Source organism: Spinacia oleracea, chromosome 5 (genome assembly GCF_020520425.1).
Source record: "Spinacia oleracea cultivar Varoflay chromosome 5, BTI_SOV_V1, whole genome shotgun sequence".
In the NCBI taxonomy this organism is placed as follows: Eukaryota; Viridiplantae; Streptophyta; class Magnoliopsida; order Caryophyllales; family Amaranthaceae; genus Spinacia; species Spinacia oleracea.
The window spans coordinates 19,381,947-19,401,284 of NC_079491.1; the positions used below are offsets into that span (position 1 = coordinate 19,381,947).

A 19,338-nucleotide genomic window follows, 5' to 3' on the forward strand; every position below is an offset into this window, starting at 1 on the left:
ATCAAATATGGCTACTATCAAGTATCAACTCATTTGACAACTATATATAGATTTGGTGTCGGTGGATGGGTATAACTCGTATAAGGATAACATGTACCCACCGTGGTGATTGGATGAGTTTTTAATTTAGTTGATTTAAGAACGCTCACCCCATCTTAATCACGGATAGTCACTGTTAATTTTTTTTTTTTATCAAGGTTCTATATCATATTTGGGGTGGCAGAGTCAAATATAAATTTGAAAATTCTAACTCTATAAGCCATGGATTTTATAATGGTTGTATCTTATAAGGGTTATGTTGTTTGCAACAAAAAGTATTATTAATTTTTGCAACAAAAAGTATTATTAATTTGTGGATGTAAAGGATTGCAATATCACTTATATGCAAAAGCTAACTGCAAGGTCAGATGAAGTACTAATTGACTATAAGGATGTCAGATTGTCATTGAAGAGAACCCCATCCCTAAGTGGGTAAGGATGGAGGAAATTCTGGTTGTTGGGGATAAATAATGTATCTGCGCAGGTGTCGAGCGAGGATGAATTTTAGGTTGGACCTACCCGCCTCACTTATACTTCATCTATTGATTGATTTATTTATTTATTTATTTATTTTTGGTGCAAATGAGCCACAAGGGCGGGGATGAGAATCGATCTCAGGATCACCTGGAACCGGGATGAATGCTCTAACCAACTGAGCTATCCATCACTCTCATACTTCATCTATTGATTATGAATATCAACATTTTTTTTACTACTAACCTACATATTATAATATTTTGTTTATTTACTCAATTGCTCTTATCACACAACCGATCGAATTGTCAAATATTCTAGAATAATAGAGTTTGAAATTCAAAACTCTTCAACAAAAAATGTTGGGCCTAGGGGTTTATTTTAGGCGGGTGTGGATACCTATACTGGTGATGGATTAGATGATGGAGGTAGGTGTTAAGTGAAGAGGTAAACGGTTGGAAAAGTATTATATGGGCATGACTATCGAATTAAACGATATAGATGGATGAAAATAACTTTATGTTTGATACAGTTAATGGACGAGGATGAAAAAAACCGTTACCTACGTGTACCGTTGTTTGTTTTACTGTTAATAAATACAGTAAGCCACCAACTGGGAAACAACATATCTATCCATAATTAAGTTTAATTAGAATAATATCTTAAGAAATATTTAGATGATATTTGTATATATAGTTTAAATTTCACGTATATTTAATATTTAGATTATAAACCGTACATCACACGAATACTATACTAGTTCATTAATATAACATCATACGACATTGAAAAAAGAAATACAACTTTTATATAAGGCGGTCTTACACAAAAGGAAAATTTGGTAATATTAATCCAACCTTTGGCCGGTTTTCTTTTATTAATCCCACCTACGACATATTTTTTAATAATCACACCTTTACTACCCAACGACTTTTATTGGGCTTAAGTGACCGATAACTGGTGAAAAAATCATCGAGATGGTGATGAATTGATGATGATGACTGAATACATCTAGAGAGAGTACTTCCACGTAGGGATATATTACCGCTGACAATAGGTTTATGACGTGTTGGGCCCAATAAAAGACGTTGGGTGGTAAAGGTGGGATTATTAAAAAATATGTCGTAGGTGGGCTTAATAAAAGAAAATCGGCAAAAGGTTGGATTAATATTACCAAATTTTCCTACACAAAAAACCGCCTTAGTGTCATATAAGTTAAACAATAAAATCAATTAGTTAAGCACTCAAACTAATTAGTTAAGCACGGGAAACAATTAGTTAAACAATGGAACTAATTTAGTTAAGCACTGAAACTAATTTAGTTAAGCGCTGAAACTAATTAGTTAAGCAATTCTACGAATTAGTTAAGCAATTAAAGTGGTCTTTTCGGTAAGACGGACTTACACAAAGTTGCCGAAAAAGAAATTAAATCAAACAAATACACTCATAATAAATTCAACAGCCGGGACGCAATAAAATGTAATAAACACTAATATATATAACAAGTAACAAGCATATGCATAGAAAAACTCAAGTTCAGTTTGGCCAGTAAAAGACTAAGCGTGTCATCGTCTCTTCCTTACAAAAAGAAGACAAGCGTTGAAGTCTACTGACATTTAAAAGAACCAAAACTGGTCAGTTTGAATTGAAATTCCAGCAAAGATACAACACTAGAGGCAGATATCGTCTCTTAGTTTAGCAGGGTGAAGGGTTAAAAGAGTAGGGGGTAAAGAATGCCTATAACATATCACAAAGAACTAGAGCTACACAAAGAACTTGGTCCCAAAAAATAATAGAGGGAAAATGAAAATCTAGCTAGCCATCACAGCTTGATCTGTTAACTTCAATGCTTCTGTTGCGAAAAACCTCACGTCCACATCTGGGTCTTCACTTAGTTCAACTAAACAAGGCCTAATCGTCTTCTCAACCATCTGAAATAAACACAAGAATTTAGTGTAACCTTTCAAAATAGCTTCACAACATGTTACCACCAAAATAATCATGGAACATCACTTGTTGGGGGTTATGGTTATATAAGAGTAAAGGAAGCACACACGTAATATTGCAATAGAATCAAGGTTCCTACAATATTGAGCTGTTCTTATTAGACATCAAAGGGAGGTCGGTCAGAAACTAATCATCAATTGAATAAGCAAATCTTATGTTTCTCAAACTTGCAAAGGAGGATTATATATAAAATGGAATTGAATAAAAGACGTAATTACATCAGTGATTACCCATTTTGCAATAAAATCCTGAACATTTTCTATATTCCTAATTGAGCCTTGTTATTTCAGAGGGAGAGGAGGTCAATGAGAAAGTTGTCACCAATCTGATGAATTGGGGAGGATCATATATATAACATGAAATCGAATAAAAGCAATGACTACTACATTCAGATCAAGGACTACCAATTCCCCTTACTATACAAGGCGTAGCATAACATGGTCCCAAAAATCAAACTGCACCATCCACTGTGTCTTTATGGCATCACATTACCCTCACAATCTTTCAGTTCAGTTATAAACAGCACACATGGCAGTCAAAATAGAGCAAACGGTGTAAACTATGATTACATTTTTACAATATATTTATTTGAAGTTTGTATCATAGCCTATTATCTCTTAGTTTTGTTCTGTGTGTTTTGTTTATTATTTTTTAGAACGCGGGGGAGGTGACAATCACATCACGTCTTTTACAGTTGACAACTGACAAGTAAACTACGAGTTTACATTTATCCTTTCTCCCCTAAGATTAGAATCTCCGAAAATTCATTATGCAACAGAAGCCAAACAGAAACATTAAACTGCCATTCATACAACATTATTTTCCAGGGAACTTACTGATTGATCAACGATAGGAATAAGCGACTGCAACACTTTTGCGACATTAAACTTAATGTTTGGTACCCTGAGGTGATTAAAATTTCATGTTAGCAACCCATTTGTGTAGTGAAAAAGAAAAAAGTATGCAACCCTATTGTGCAAATCATTTCAAATAATCAAAGAGAATTGAAGCAAGATACCTGTCTTTCGATGCATTAACAACCACTGGTAACAATTTGGAACATGTTATTTCTGCACCCATGACAGGGCCAAGAAGGGAAATTGATTGTATGATAGTCATCCGATACAGATAATGTGGGTTAGTAGCCATGTCCAGAACCTGTGGAAAGGATTCACATCATGCCACTTGCTAGGTATTTACAAGAATTACAACAGAAAAAAGTAGTCACAGGCTCACAACCGCCATATACAGATGATAGCTCAACAAGACCAGCATGTTGTATATTTGAGAAACCAAAAGTTTATTGTTGTGCCAATCAATAAAATATTTATAACATACTTGTGGGATGATGTGTTGCATTGCCCAATCTGGGCCAAACTCTTCAGCGAGGCGCTTCACATTATTGGCAGCCGCATCCCGAATGGAGTAGACCTGAAAATCAAATACCCAACGTTCAGCACATTAATTACAAAAAAACAGACAATTTATCCACTACAATGGTCATGCATTGTACATTTATTGGAAAAAAAATCATGTGTCAACAATGCCCAGAATTTCACAAAACCCCAACTACAGAATTGTATTTGCAAGTAATATGGAAGCATTTATAGGCTCGCATGACTTTACACTAGGAGGTCATTTTGTAGAATTTCCACCATTTATAGTGAAAAGGGGGAGGAAAACATATTCTTCAACAGATACTTTGGCCAAGGATCCACTGCTATAACCCCAATGGGACTCAAGCGATTTCAAACCCAAGCTTTCCTGTCGTAGAACTGGTGGGGACCAATTTTTTTTGCGATTCTTTTGTTTTTCTTTAGGCATAGAGTAGGGTGCAGAAATTTCAGTGGAAAAAAATGACCTAGTTTCACAAACCTTGTCGTTCAACCACTGCATGCAGAGAGCACCAAGTTTGTCATCGAAAAATCCAACTCCCAATTGACTGGCCAATAAAGGTATGTATTCAATAATGGCCAATCTAACTCTCCAATGCCTATCTTCAGCAAGCTCAACAATTGCTGGAAGTAATGACTGTGATAACAAATCTATTCCAATGACCTGCACTATGAAACATTGTCAACTAACCTATAAGAAAATTGCTACGCACGAAAGAAAAAAGAAAAGAGAAAGGCGCACAACAAGATAAATGAGTTAAAGAAATAGAAGAGGAATCTAACCGAATATATAAAGTAAATAAATAATAAATGCTTTTTACAAACCTGATTCACTTGATCAAGCTTGCTGATTATGTTCAAACGTACATCAGGAAATTCATCTTTCAGAAGAGAAAGAAAGATGGGAAGAAGCTGGTCAATTGTAGCTTCCTGCGACCAAGTAGAAGAAGGTTGAGTTAAGTGTAGGACAATGAATGAGATTCGTCTTAAATAATTAATAGCCAAACCAAACATGTTAAGAGAAGGAAGCATCTCAAAATATCATAGTAGAAAAACGAAAATATAAAATAATGAGCCTGATCTTAGAGCAACAGAATCCTGGTAGAAATAAAGTAAAGGAGATTCAACTGAACACTACAGAGAAAATTAATAACATGGTGATTACTGGCTTGCTTCCAAAGTAAGGTACAATCAATTGAAATAACATACGTATAATTTCGAGGGATGAAAGGGTATTAAAAAACACATCAAAAGAAATAGGGTTTTTCTCATTGGTAGCCATCAACTTTTGCAAATTCTCAATGGTAACAAAATTTTTGCCATATTCTCTTAAATAACATTAGTTTTTAAAAGTTTCTCTAATATAGCAATATATTTATAATTAGTAGCTAATTAACCTAATTATAAATAATTAAATAAAAGAAAAAGGAAATTCATTACTCCTCTCTTAAACTCCACCCGTCTTCTTGCTCTTCTTGCCATAAACCATGGCTTCGATTTTTAAAACTTTTTTATGGTAAAAGTAAAGTTTAATCATCTATTGATCAAATGGGGACTTCTTATAACAAATTGTAAAATTAAAGTAACTTTTTTTTTTGCGTCAGTTCTTTAAACCTTTTTCCCCATGAGCCCATTGCGATGAGAACCCTTAACAGATTGATTCAAGCATGCCAGAGGCCAGCATTGCCAAAGAGCTTGAATTAGACAAAGATAAGCGGTGGGAGAAACTGCACCATATGAATCATCTGAATGATCAAATGGGTCTTCTTCCAGCAAAGAGGAAAGGTCTTTTTTTAATTAAGTTTTAATTACAAGAACAATGCTACCATAGAGAAACTTTTAAAAACTAATGTTATTTAAGAGAATATGGCAAAACTTTTGTTACCATTGAGAATTTGCAAAAGTTCATGGCTACCAAAGAGAAAAACCCAAAGAAATAAATGGACAGATAAGTAACAAAAGAAATAAATTAACAGCAATAATTGAAAATCACGACTTCTACAAAAATTGACCCACCATCTTTACTTTCTGGCAGCATAAACCTTGTGTAGAAAAGGCATACCGCACTAACTTAAAATAATGATGACTCCCTTTGGACAATACACATTGTTTCAGACGTGAGAATACAAGTTTAGTATCATGATTCATTATACATACCAGGTTACAGATACTCAGATAGACAAAAGGATTGTTCTCAATTTCCAACTTATCACCAGATGTACATTTTTATATTCCATTTAATTGTTATCTCCCTATCCTCTCAAAATACAATACAAATCATTGGTCCACATTAAGGCTGCGTTCTATTCACCCGATTTCCACTTATTTTTCTTGAACTTAACTGAACTTATCTGAACTTATTAGAACTTATCAAAACTTATTTTAGTTATAAATTGTACTTGGCCAACCCTTATTTTTCCTGAACTTATCTTATCTAAACTTAACTGAATTTATCTGAACTTATTTTTCCTGAAATAAGTGAAAATAAGGTGAACAGAACAAGGCCTAAGAAACCAAATATAGACTTTTGATTTCTATCAGTTATTTGTGTATATTTCGGAGAGTAGCTATACATAGATGCTGAGATGCATGTTGGTGAGTTGGTATATGTAGATTATTGACCTCACCCAAGTTCATATGAGGTGGGTCAACATTGTGTGTTTTCTTGAAATTCCTTCACCATAAGTCCACGACAAACCCACAATGGTGATAACGGGTTATACACAACAGCACAAATGTAGAGCATTATAGACATTAGTGAATTGATTTCTCACCTTTCCCAGAATAGGTGCCATTCCCATTATAACTGAAGCCAAAGCAGAACGAACATGCTGAGAAGAATCTGATGACAATTCCTTTAAGAAACAAGCTTGTATATCAGGAAACTCACTAGAACAGTTAATATGACATAAGGCACAGACTTCAACTGATAAAAGAGAATCACTTAAACGACCTCCATTGACGTTAATCCACATATACCTTGACACAAGGCAGAATATGCTGTACTGCAAGTTCGGGATTCAAGATACGACAAAATTTGGTCACTTTTCCTGCAGCAGCTATACGTACTTCAGCCTCATTGTCACGAAGCAGCCGAACATATGCAGGCACCAAATCCGACCTTAACAGCATTATAGTAACAATTAAGCACGATATGACCTGACAAATCATAGACTTAAAAAGGCTCACAATTAGCAAATAGTCAATACATACCTCGTAGGTTCAGGACCAACTGCTTCACAAAGCTCATAAAGTTGATTTGCAACCATATAACGTACACGCCATGACTTATCCTGTTTTATTTAATATAAAATAGAGTTCATTAATTATAGATAAAGAAAGAAAAACATATTACCCAATTTCTTTACGCATATAAACATAGTTCATCCTTAAGCATACCCACTTCAAGTAAAAAGTGGTTATATCTCTCATGACCAGTCAGAAAAACCCAACAGACATATATCAGCAACAGGCTCATTGAGCTATTTATTGATTGATGTAACATACTCCCTCCGTCCCGGAATACTTGACCTGTTTTCCTTATCGGGCCGTCCCTTAATACTTGACCTGTTTCTAAAAATGGAAATATCCTAACAATATTATATTATTTCTCACTCCACCCCTATTAACCCACCTACCCCTTACTCCATACAAAAAATAATTAAAAATTCAACCCCTACTCTCCCCCAACCCACCTCTTAACCTACCTCCCACTAACTACATTAAAATAATACCCACTATCAACTACTACCTATTAAATTAAATAAGTCAATTCAAGTCTCTTAAACTCTGTGCCGGTCAAACCGGGTCGAGTATTCCGGGACGGAGGGAGTATGCAGCAATGACAACCAATGTGACATGCAAAGTGCGTTCATTAACAAGAGGTGTACTGAATCATGACACTTATGGGTTTAACTGTTTAAGAGGGTTTTTTTATAAGCACAAAACATACTCATCAACTTAAAAAGCTTAAGTCCTCTAATATGCAAATTGCCGTGAATATTGACCCTTTCCAAAAATACTTTTTAAACAGACAGCTTTGCCCTCTTAAGGACCTCAGATATTATTATAGGCGGCAAATGAAATGTAGAAGCATATGTGAAAGGCCACATGAATCCCCTGGATTCATCCTCCTTTCTAGAGAATTGGCCAAAAGAAATTCCCCGTACCCCAATCAACTCCATGGCTATTCGATATGGACATCGCTTGAAGTGGAAAATTACCACCAAAATTACCATTTTCTCTAGCAAGGAGCTTGACAATTGGCACATCATGCAACGAGGGAAGGCACAAACACACGGGAAACAAATATAGAGATGGTTCTCCCTGCCCAAACTCCCTACCAAACCCAAAAGGCCAAAACCTGAATCTGCCCAAACAACTGTCTATGCATGACCATGACGAAGAAGAACAAGTAAGATGAATTTTCATAACTAGAATGCAGTGTTGTAGACTGAGAAGAATAAATCCTCAAATAATTATGTCGGAATTCATATATCTCTTGATAACTCCATAAGACAAACTCTGGTCCAAAAGGGAATAACACAACCTTTCTCCACCAAAATATGTATTTCAACACCATAGTGTAATGAAATAAAGAGATAATGATAAGCATAAACTTCCAAGATTTCACGTCACGCTAGAAGTGAGAAGTCTCGGGGGAAAAAAGGAATATGATATATAGGTGAATTTGAAATACCTGAGAGAAATTAACTATCACGGGAAGAATATGAGCAATACAATCTTGTGGCTCCAAAAGCTTTCCAAGGGCTGCACAACCCTCAACAGCCAATAGACGAACAGAATCTTGATCTGAAAAGAAAATCTGTAATATAAATAACAATACAGAAAAATACATCCCTCTAACAGTACATAAAGAACAATGCAAAGAAGAAACACATAAAACGAGGATACTCTGGTATTATTATCAAGTTTATAAAACATCCCTCTGAAATCACGCTGATACGATACACGACAAAATGGGGAAATCTGGTACTTTTGTCAAGTTTATACTCGGTACTTTGTTAACAAAATAAGCTGTTTGTTTCAGCTTTCAGCCCCAGATGAAGATATGAGGAATAGCTTGTCTTTTCTGGATAAGAGGATTTTTTAGGCCTTAACCCCAGCTCACATGACGCACTGCGAAAGCAAGCAACAGTAGCGACAACCTTGGTGTTTATTCAAATCCCTAAAACTAACTATCACAACATGGGTCTTGTTCTTTTCAACAGATTTTTATTGAACTAAACTAACTTTTACCAGTCACTTCTTTTCTTCTTTTACCTAAGTAAACTAAACTAATTGTTCTTTTCAATAGATTTTTTCAAAGCTAATTGTTCCTAACTGAAGCTGATATTTGCCCATTCATTAATGCTCAAGTCATATGCAGCTATGATTTCTGCTATTTAAAACTGGCTGATGAAAATTGAGTTTTAATGACCAAAACATTTTTTTACTGGAACTGATGTAGATAAATCAAAGACAGCAAGGTTTTAATCCGAATCTATCCATAAAAAGGCACCAAATATATAAGCACCTTACAACATAGGAACTTACATTTAAAGACTCATCTATTGTACTGTACTACTATTACAGACTTTGCATGTTGAAATCAGTTTCATAAATAAAAATCTTGACTGCTTGTGAAACCTCAAAAAGATTAAAGCATACCATCTTGTGTCAAGTCCTCAAACATTGACATGATGTCAGCCTTCAAATTGGTAGCATCTACAGTAGCTGCAAATTTACCCAGATTGCTAGCCGCTGATCTTCTCACCATAGGCATGTCATCTTGACACAGTTGGCTATATATTGTTCTCAACTCAGTTTTTATGTTATCTGGTGCGCTTGGGTAAGCAATATAGAATAATCCACATGAAGAAACACGAGCAGTAAACCATTCACCAGAAGCCAACCTCTGAAATTCAATATAGCACTCACCAGTTTAAAGAACCAGAAATAACTTCATTCACTTAATTATCAAATATAAGCAAATATATATTTTTTCCTGTTAGTGACAACAAAAACTAACCAAAAAAGATTTCAATATATTTGCTGAGAAGATTTAATTGGCGTCAATAAAGTTTCATTACAAGGGCACATTTTACAATAGACAAAAATACAACAAACCTGAAGGAAAATAGTGAGAAGATATTTGACCATATCAACATAACACGTAAGGTCTTTATTTATATTATTAAGTTCATGCATTAAATTTAATTTTTTTTTCAAAGGTTCTTAATAAATGAATGACATCCTCATAACTAGTTAGAGAAGCAATCCAAATATCTGATTTGAAGCTAAGGACTCTAAGCACTAACGTATTTGTCAAGCAGCGCACCAACCAGAACTTTTGCCTGGAAATTCTCTCCTGTATGTCCCTTTCTCTCTCCATCTCCATTTCTGTTAACACCATGAATTCATGAACTCACAGTAATAACAAATGTTCTGATAAGACCAGAAGAGACAGGTATAAAGAGAAAAAGACCAGGAACTAAAATGAATAATCAGGTTGTCAATATGACTAATTGTCAATAAGAGACTACTACAATAACATGCACAAGGAAAATAGTAAAAATGTACTACGTCGAACTTATTGGTACTTAGCCTTCTTTTCATTTTGAGAAATTATCTATGGGTGAATTGGAAACAGCCTCTCTAGCATTGCAGGGGTAAGGTTACGTATGTCCAACCCCCCCTCCTCCCCTTTACCCCACTTGTCTCGGGAGCCTCTTCGTTGGGGTAATAACAATGGATCTGCCTGGCAGACCTATACTTACTGGGGAACATTCTCAAATGAGACTAACTAATTCGAAATATTAAAATTTAAGTATAACCTTATTTCAAAAGGCATTGATTTTGATTATTGTTATTTAGAAGGAAGAATTAGACGACAATGTGATTTCACATACCTATACCAATAACCGGTGATATTTAGGTGCAACTTCTAGTAATAGATTTTTTACGAGTTAATCGAAAAGTTAACATTAGTTAGGATTGTTGGAGAAATGGCTCTAAAATCTAAATACAGGTTATTATGAATGTAAATTTCTTCCATAATTCCCATGACGATATGCCATGTAAGATAAGCTTCATTATCGGCCACAAGGGCACACAACTACCATCACAAACAATTCCAACAAAAAGCACATCAGGTTCAAATAGCTTTATGCATGCTACGAAATTAAAACGTAGTAACTCCCATTAAAAGGAAAGAAAGTCTTCAAAAATGTATCTAGCATTTTTCAAACACTACATTGACCTTAAAAGCCACAATCAGAAAAATACAAGCTGTTGGCCAATATATTTTTACCAAACCAAGTTCTTCAGAAGTTATCTTAAAAAAATTCTACATATCTCCCTGTTACTTTTCGAAACTCTACATGCATATTTATCCAGAAAGTATGATCAATGATATCTTTGTCCAATCACAAAAAATGAGCTTTAAGTTGCTCCACAACTCTTTGCTTCAATCCGGAGTTCCAAAGAGACCAGGAGAAACAATTGAGCTTAAACTACTTAAATTATACCCAAACTGAACAGAAATCATTAAAGAAAAAAGTTATAATCAAAAGGAGGTGGAATCAAACCTTAACCATGGGAATAAAGGAGTCAATAAGATCAGATTCCCTCATCTGGGCACCAATTCTGCAAAGTGACTCGACCGCTTTGTCCCTCACACAAGTCTCCTCAACACTGCATAAGGTCTCCAAGGGCGGAAGCAAAACTGTAGCATGCTCCACACCACCAACATAGGGAATAAACACTCCCAACTCCTCCGCCGTTGCGAGAAGCACCTCATCATCATCATCATTATTCTCACTCAAAAACGGAATCAGCTCTTTTCGGGTCCTCTCCTCTCCCAGAGCCCGGGCAATCGTTGAGAGACGGCGAATCGAATTCAAACGAAGCTGAATATCCTCATTTTTCAGCTCATCTATTAAAACAGCAATTGGGTATAGGGGTTCGTCTACCATAGCCATTATGCCTCACCGATTCGCGATTTACTGTTAACAATTTCACCCAAAACAAAACAAAACAAACAAAAAAGAACCCTTTTAATGTTTTTTTTTTCTTTTCTAATTGTAACCAAATTAAACAGAAATCTGAAATTTAAATTCGAATTCGAACATCAATGGGTACAAATTAACAGGCATTTTAAGATTAGATCTAACCCTAACAACAGATAATTAGAAAAGTTCAAAAATATTTTGATTCAGACATTGAGAAAACTGCAAATGGGTCGGTGGAAAGCATGAAAATCTGAGATCTAAATTACACAAAATTTAGATTAGAAAAAGGGAAATCTGCAGAAAATAAATTAATATTGACGGAAATCAGAAACAATAATATGGAAGTAGAGAAAAAGGAGGAAAGAGAAAAGGGCGTACCAGAGGAGTAAGATGAGCGTGAAGGTGGGTCGATTGAATGCAAAGGATTTGAGGAAAGAGGTTAAATTTGGAGATATGTGTTCAGAAATGGGGATCAAATTACGGAAATGGTAAAGGCATAAAAAGCCAGAGTGAAAACCAAGAAGAACCCAAGGTTTCAAAATTAATCGGACTTGAACTCTCGATGAAAAGTTGTAAGGGTTGGACACAGTTCTAGGCTCGAGTTTTAGTTTTAGTTTTAGTTTTACTTTTGAGTTCGGCTCGATTGCTAGATTTGTACTTTAAATTTGCTCGATAACCGCTCGCCCCAAATTATTATTCGAGCTCGACTTTTCTTAATAAGATTTTTGTAAAAAGAATCTTATAGTGTTAAAAAGTTAAATGCAATCATTCATTCGTAAGCAAGTATAAAATTCAAATGATACAGCCTATTGAAATTATAAATATTGAATTAACGATTCAAGAGTGGGAAGACAAAGAAATGAAGTTAAAAATGTAATGTAAGATTTATTCTATAGCTCTTAAGGGCATAAGGCATTAGTATATAAAGATGGTTGTGGGTCGTGTTAGGCCTTGCTTCGTGCCATGGGCATGAATGAGTCCATCCAACGTCAAGCCCACTTGTTTTGAGCCTAGACACAACCCAAACCCACGTTCCCTCGTATCGGGCCATGAAGTACTTTCCTTGGAAACTTTATTATGCATCTATTGTTTAAAACTTGAACAACAATGTCAAAATGAGTAGGACTCCAATCAGTTAATTCAAATATGCTTATTTATGTCACGACTGGACAATCTAGATTTAAAACACTATGTCACAACATAGCAAAATAGCAAGTTTTAGGCTGCAAATATCTTTGTATTTAATTAAAATAGCAAGTTTTTTATGGTTCTGCAACAATCGAAAAATCTAAATTTAGTTCCGCAATAATCGAAAATTCGAAATGACATGTATACATTTGATTAATGCATTAGATGGAAATAAGAACCTACGTTTCCATCATGAATGTGCATCTGAGTTATACATTTTTGTTAGATTATCAAAACCAAATGCTGCTCTCAATTACAAGAAGCATATCTTTGGCTTCACTATTCATGATTGAAACTGTAACTGAAAACCATCATGCCAATATAACATTCATTGTTGCAGACATACTTGCCAAGCACGTGCTGCAGCCGCAACATCTCTAACTTCACCGCCTGAGTAGACAAAAGAGTGGCTTCACATTGCTCATAACTATTTACAATCCGTGCCTTTGCGAGGTTTTTCTTCTTCATACCATAATATTCAGAAAGTAACTGAAATTCAAGATTCAAGTCAAGTAGCAGCCACTAGTATTTCTGGTGGTTGATAATGAACAGGTTCCTTAAAATTGGCTTTCTCACTTAGTTCTTTAAATGCTTCAACAAGGTTTTGAAGCCTGGCAACAAATTCAACCAGAAGCGAAGCAAAAGTTGCTAAAGATAAAGCACTTGCACTCTCAAAAGTCTTTGATTCATGATCTAGATTTGGTTCCTTGTTATCACCAAAGGATAACAACGGAGCAGGTAAAGAAGCCTGCTTCCGGTGATTTCCATGGTTATTTTCACCATTAAGGGTTGCAAGACTATGTAGTGCTTCAAGGTCACTTACTGACTTCACTTCTGGAATTGAACTTTCATGATCATCTGCTGTCAGAAGATCTTGTTGAGTTTGCCCAGGATTATGTTGTTGGGGACTTCCAATCTCCCAAAACTCTGAATTCACAAGGAGATATGATTTTTTGTCAATCCTTGTTTGTAATGCTTCTACTGCCTCATCTACTTCGTATAGTAAATCTTCTTCTGGACCTAACTTTTCCATCCTTTTTATTTTGTTTCCCAGTTCACGCAACACTTTTGCACCTTCGTTACCTAGTTTTTGAAGCTCACTACGGAAAACCTGTCTTCTTTCAGCAGGCGCCTGGACGGAGTATGAACAGCCAAAAAACCCAATGAATATCATAAGAAAATAATTAAAACATGGTACAATCTTAAATTATCACAGAATGGAATTTTGTTATACATATGTCACAATTATGTCAAAATGTGTAGATGATTAAGCACCCAAACCTGAATCTCTGAAAGAATACATCCATGCATGGCCATGACCATGAACGCACAATGCCTCAGAGCTCCGCTAACTTTGGTATAGGACTTCCATGGATATGTAAGCATTTTGTAAGGACCATGAGGCGGTTCCCAAATAGCAAAACCTACCTACACATGCAACAAACAAAAGGAGCTCTCAGTCACCAGATAACTGCTGGAGTACTAGAAGAAGATGCACTGAGATATCAGAAAAGAACTTACCAAAGTTTCCTCTTGACTTGCTGAATCTACAGCTGATCTATACCCACTATAAAGTGGATCATCAGAAGCTTGAAAAGTTAGAATTTTTGAAGGGACTCGAGCATATTCAACACAGCTAAGATACCCACCCACAACACCTAAAGAGTAGCTTATACATTAATAATCAACGGTTAGGCTTTTGCATTACTGCAACAGATAAGAAAGTATGCTTTCAAAAGACATGAACGAAACATTGAAACAATTTCTAACCTTCTAAAGAAACTGCAACATTCATAAAGTTCTTCACTACCAAGCTGTGCAAATCCTCTCCAGCCCATATTGGGTAAATGCAAGTGTTTATCAACAAGGCAACAGCAGCACCCAACGCAATAAGTATGAATCTAGTAGCAGCTGTATTGACAAATTCTCTTGTTCTATACCCAGATACCATGATGAAGCAATACGTCAACAGGAATACTCTGAACCCATACTCATAAGGCTTCATTGTAGGATACAGTTTTAAATATGTGGCAATAAATCCTACCATTGTGCAGCATCATAAAAGGAAAGTAGGTCAGAATTTAATAATGAAGGATGAGAATTCATATAGGAGAGTGTTACTATGGTTAGTATTATACCTATGATAAAGATGCTAATGATAATTACAAGTTCTTCCCAATCTCCAGCTAACGTCGACAACATCGCCATGCCCAAAGCAAGTCCTCCAGCGGATAATGTCCCTAATCCACGGTTGAATCCTTTGCTAAGAGTTGCTCCTGTAAATGCAACAATCAGGCAGGGAAAAAAAAAATATCAGCATGACAAAATAGACAAGATATATGGATAATCTAGTTTAACGTCGATATAACTACTTATTTCGCCTGATATAGAACAGCTTCTGAAGCGAACATCAATAGTATCATGAATACCAGAAGCAGTGAAAACAAGATAAAAGTCAGCCATCAGGAAAGTTAACAAGGAATCAGATTGATACCAGATGCAGATTGGTTGAAGATATTGCGGTAAAATGCATTTGATTAATCATAATATCAAGAAACCAGAGATTAATGCAAAAACAAACTATGTAATCATGTTGATTGTAAATCAGAATAACATTATCCTCAAATAATTCGAAAATGGAATGTGGCTTCAAATGGGGAGTCAAATCTCTTTAGATCATTCTAGACAAAAGGTATTACTCATGTTGTTGCACCAAAGATAGGAAGGGAAGTTGACACAATACCTTCTTGAAGTTAATACAGTACTAAGGTACGGCTCTCACCCAATTCATAGATTCAACACAGTACTCAGAGAACAACAAGACCCAATTTAACAGATATAATAATCAAATGATTACATCACTTATATGGACCATGATATAACCCAGTATCTCTCTGACTATTTAAGAGATGTTGGTCTTAAGAATGCTTTCTTACCTCTATCTCATCAAGAAGGATAGATAAAAGCTAAACAAATAAAATATGTTATCATCAAAACTAGAACATCACAATGTAGTCATTACAAAGCCTTCTCCAAGAAAACACCTAAAACACTTCAACGCCACGTGCTGACGGTTTTCAAGACCCTTGAACGCTGCCCACTAGCGCGATAACACATTACAATCAGGTCAATCATGTTTACGTCTAATATTGTCTCGTAAAATTCAGATAAGTTCAGTTCAAATACGTTCAGGTCTCATTCGGTGAAAAGAACACACCCTAATCCCTAAACAAAAGGTATTGCAGAAGGATAGATAAAAGCTAAACAAAGAGAAGCCACTCAAGCTATCTTGTTCCCAAATGTGAATGATTCCCGATGTATAACAAAAATTGCCCTATTTTCCAGATTTTCTGTCTAAACTATCTACAATCTCTCGCTAAAAATAAACACAATTGATTCAATCATATACTAAAAACCTGAAAATATCGAAACACAATCACAAATATTTCTCAATTGAAAGAAATAAAAATAGAGGGAAAATAGAGATTACCAATACTAAATTCGAAGACGACAACGACAGTTAGAATAGCCCAAACAGAGTAACGGCCAAGATCTTCAAAAGGCTTCTTCAAGAAAATAAGAAAAGAGAGAAGCGTCAAAGCAAGTCCCATCTTCGCGGAAAAAACAACCTTCCTAGGATCCGATTTCCCCATTTGAACCGCCTTTATCACAAATTCTCGAAACCCATTTCCCCAATTACCAATTTTTTTCCGTAGCGAAGAGAAACAATTTCTATCTTGTTCTTGTTCTTCATCTTCAAGTGGGTCATCTAAGAAGGGTATACCCAGATAAGAGTACCCTTTTGAAAGGTTTTTCTTCTCCCTTCTCTCTGCAAAACTGTAGCGGAATGATCCTAATTTAGGTGCTGCCATTGAAGATTGAAGAAGAAGGGAAGTGGGTGATGATGATGAAGAAAGTGGAAAAAGTGAGTAGAGTGAATGAGAAGATCACGAGAAATGTTAATTATTAATGTTTGTTTTTTTGCCTCGAAAGTTGGAGAAGATATGGATTTGGGAAATTCCAATACGATATTTGTTGGGTTTGATTACAGAATCTTGAACTGCTACAACTCTACAAGAGTTTGTTCTTCTGTTATAACAAAAAAAATAACAAAATTTTGGGCCAAATATATGTTCTCTTTTCGTTGAAGTTTCCTATTAATTGTCTCCTACTCTCTTAGTACAAGTAGACCAAATTTGGGCCACTAGTAACAATTATACTACGGAGTACCTCTGTTTCATACTCCCTCCGTCTCTTAATACTCGACCTGTTTTGACTTTTTGTACTATTCACATAATTCACTTTGACCCTATTTTATTTATACTATATGAAAACAAATGGTAGTATATAATATATTGTTGGCTTCATCTTAATATATATACTTTCAAAATATTAATATTTTTATAAGTTTTTATAATATGTAGTTAAAGAAATTGGTGGTCAAAGTTGTGTATTGGCAAGCGTGTTCGGTCAAAACAGGTCGAGTATTAAGAGACAGAGGGAATAATATATACGGAGTATTTCATACAGTACTATATTTCTCATTTAACCACTATATTTATTAATTAACTTTGGCAATTTTTCTTTCACCATTATGTAAATAAAAATATACTCAAGTAATATTTTTAAATTCGTATCAATGTGAGATTTCAAGTATCAACTTTTTATAATTTTTAGTTTTACATAACTAAAGATATTTATGTTCAAAGAAGCGTGTTGAAGTACGTGAAAAAGTAAATGTCGCATGTATTGTGAAACGGATGATTTTATTTTAATCTTGAGGTTGAGTGCTCGACTACTCTAATTTAGGCTACAAGTACATTTCAAGGATGGGGATAATTCAGATGAGTATAGGACCGTTTATCTTAACCCCGCTTTCAAAAGGTCTTTCTTGCTGACCTAAGTTGCCTTGTGTAAGGTTTCAGGTCAGCAAGTCAATTCTTTTTTTTTTTTTTTTGACATAGGCTTAAACATACATAATTGAAAAGGTTCACATATTACAACAAACTACTACTAGAGCTTTACTAGCTCTTACAAACCAAAATAAACAGTAAACTTTAAAAACCGCAAAGGCAGTGAATACTTTGATCGTCAGCCCTTGACTGATGAAGCCCCATAACATTTCTTCATTCCCATTTTCACTTGGCTCGAAGCAAGCTTGGTTACCTACAAAAAAAGTAGTACATAGTTTGGTGGAAAGCTTTTAGGCTATGAGTTTAAGATTTGATGGACCATTTTCGGGCCAGTGGATTTTCTTTTATCCTCCTTACTATGAGTTGTATGGTTTGTACTATGAGGTAAAGGGAAAATGAACCAATTGAATAAGCCATAAGTCGGATTAGGTTAGTCACAATTGTATGATCATTTTGATTAAGGTTGTTGGGTAGTAAAGCAAATAATAGGGCAAAAAGTTAGTCCATCAGATTTTGATCATTTCCTCTCGTCCGCCTATTATCTTGAACTGAATAAATTGAAATGAACTAAATTGAATTAAATTGAATTTTTGGAAAAAATAAATGTCCAAAAGAATTGAACACTAACACTCCAAATTGAATAAGGAGTAGTACTTTGTATTGTAGTAACTTGAAAGGGTTTTGGTTTTTCAAACCATATTAATAGAGACAAATATTTTTGAAAGGTACGTAAGGAATATTCTTTCACAAAATCAGTGAATCACATAAATATCTAATTATTTTATTATTTATTATGAATATGAGTTTAAAATTATATACTACGGAGTACATAAATAGATTTGATAATTCGATTATATGCATATGTGGAATACATTAGTTAATACCACTAATATTTAAAGTATACTTGTTAGTCCGTTTTTCTGTTGAATTGAAATAGAAAAAAAAAGTTCAATTGAGTTTAATTGAAATAAATTTATCTGAATGTATTTTGTGCGAATAAGCCACAAAGGCAATACAAAATACAAATAGGGATGGGGGATTCAAAACCTGAGACCTATCGTACACATGACCTCAATCTTAACTACTTGACCAATATATCATTGATACTAATTTGTGTGTTTAAATTGTTTCTGAACTAATCTTACACTACCTTCATTCCTCAAAGATTTTTACGATTTTCGTTTTAATTCGTTACTGGAAGTTCTTTAAGTTTTAATCCATTTTTGGCAAATGAATTTTATATGTATACCCTCATTTGGCCCACCGCAACACACAACTTTTAAAATTTATTATGGACTCCACCACAACTTA

The 19,338-nt window shown here is 34.9% G+C and overlaps 2 protein-coding genes across 2 annotated transcripts; both read right to left on the reverse strand.

The window, feature by feature from the left end:
• Nucleotides 1–1,986: 1,986 nt before the first annotated feature.
• LOC110796435 (serine/threonine-protein phosphatase 2A 65 kDa regulatory subunit A beta isoform) lies at nt 1,987–12,520 on the reverse strand. Its single transcript, XM_022001494.2, has 13 exons — nt 12,305–12,520; nt 11,504–11,920; nt 9,585–9,831; nt 8,614–8,726; nt 7,128–7,207; nt 6,894–7,035; nt 6,689–6,769; nt 4,740–4,844; nt 4,396–4,578; nt 3,859–3,951; nt 3,539–3,678; nt 3,357–3,423; nt 1,987–2,444 (listed from the first exon to the last, which is right to left on the reverse strand). Exons 2-13 carry the CDS (start codon nt 11,894–11,896, stop codon nt 2,325–2,327), a joined length of 1,764 nt encoding a protein of 587 aa, XP_021857186.1. The 5' UTR covers nt 11,897–11,920; nt 12,305–12,520; the 3' UTR covers nt 1,987–2,324.
• A 699-nt stretch (nt 12,521–13,219) lies between these two features.
• Nucleotides 13,220–17,206, reverse strand: LOC110796434 (aluminum-activated malate transporter 9). The gene is made up of 6 exons (XM_022001493.2): nt 16,605–17,206; nt 15,253–15,390; nt 14,885–15,154; nt 14,636–14,772; nt 14,396–14,542; nt 13,220–14,246 (listed from the first exon to the last, which is right to left on the reverse strand). Exons 1-6 carry the CDS (start codon nt 16,984–16,986, stop codon nt 13,623–13,625), a joined length of 1,698 nt encoding a protein of 565 aa, XP_021857185.2. The 5' UTR covers nt 16,987–17,206; the 3' UTR covers nt 13,220–13,622.
• Nucleotides 17,207–19,338: the final 2,132 nt, after the last annotated feature.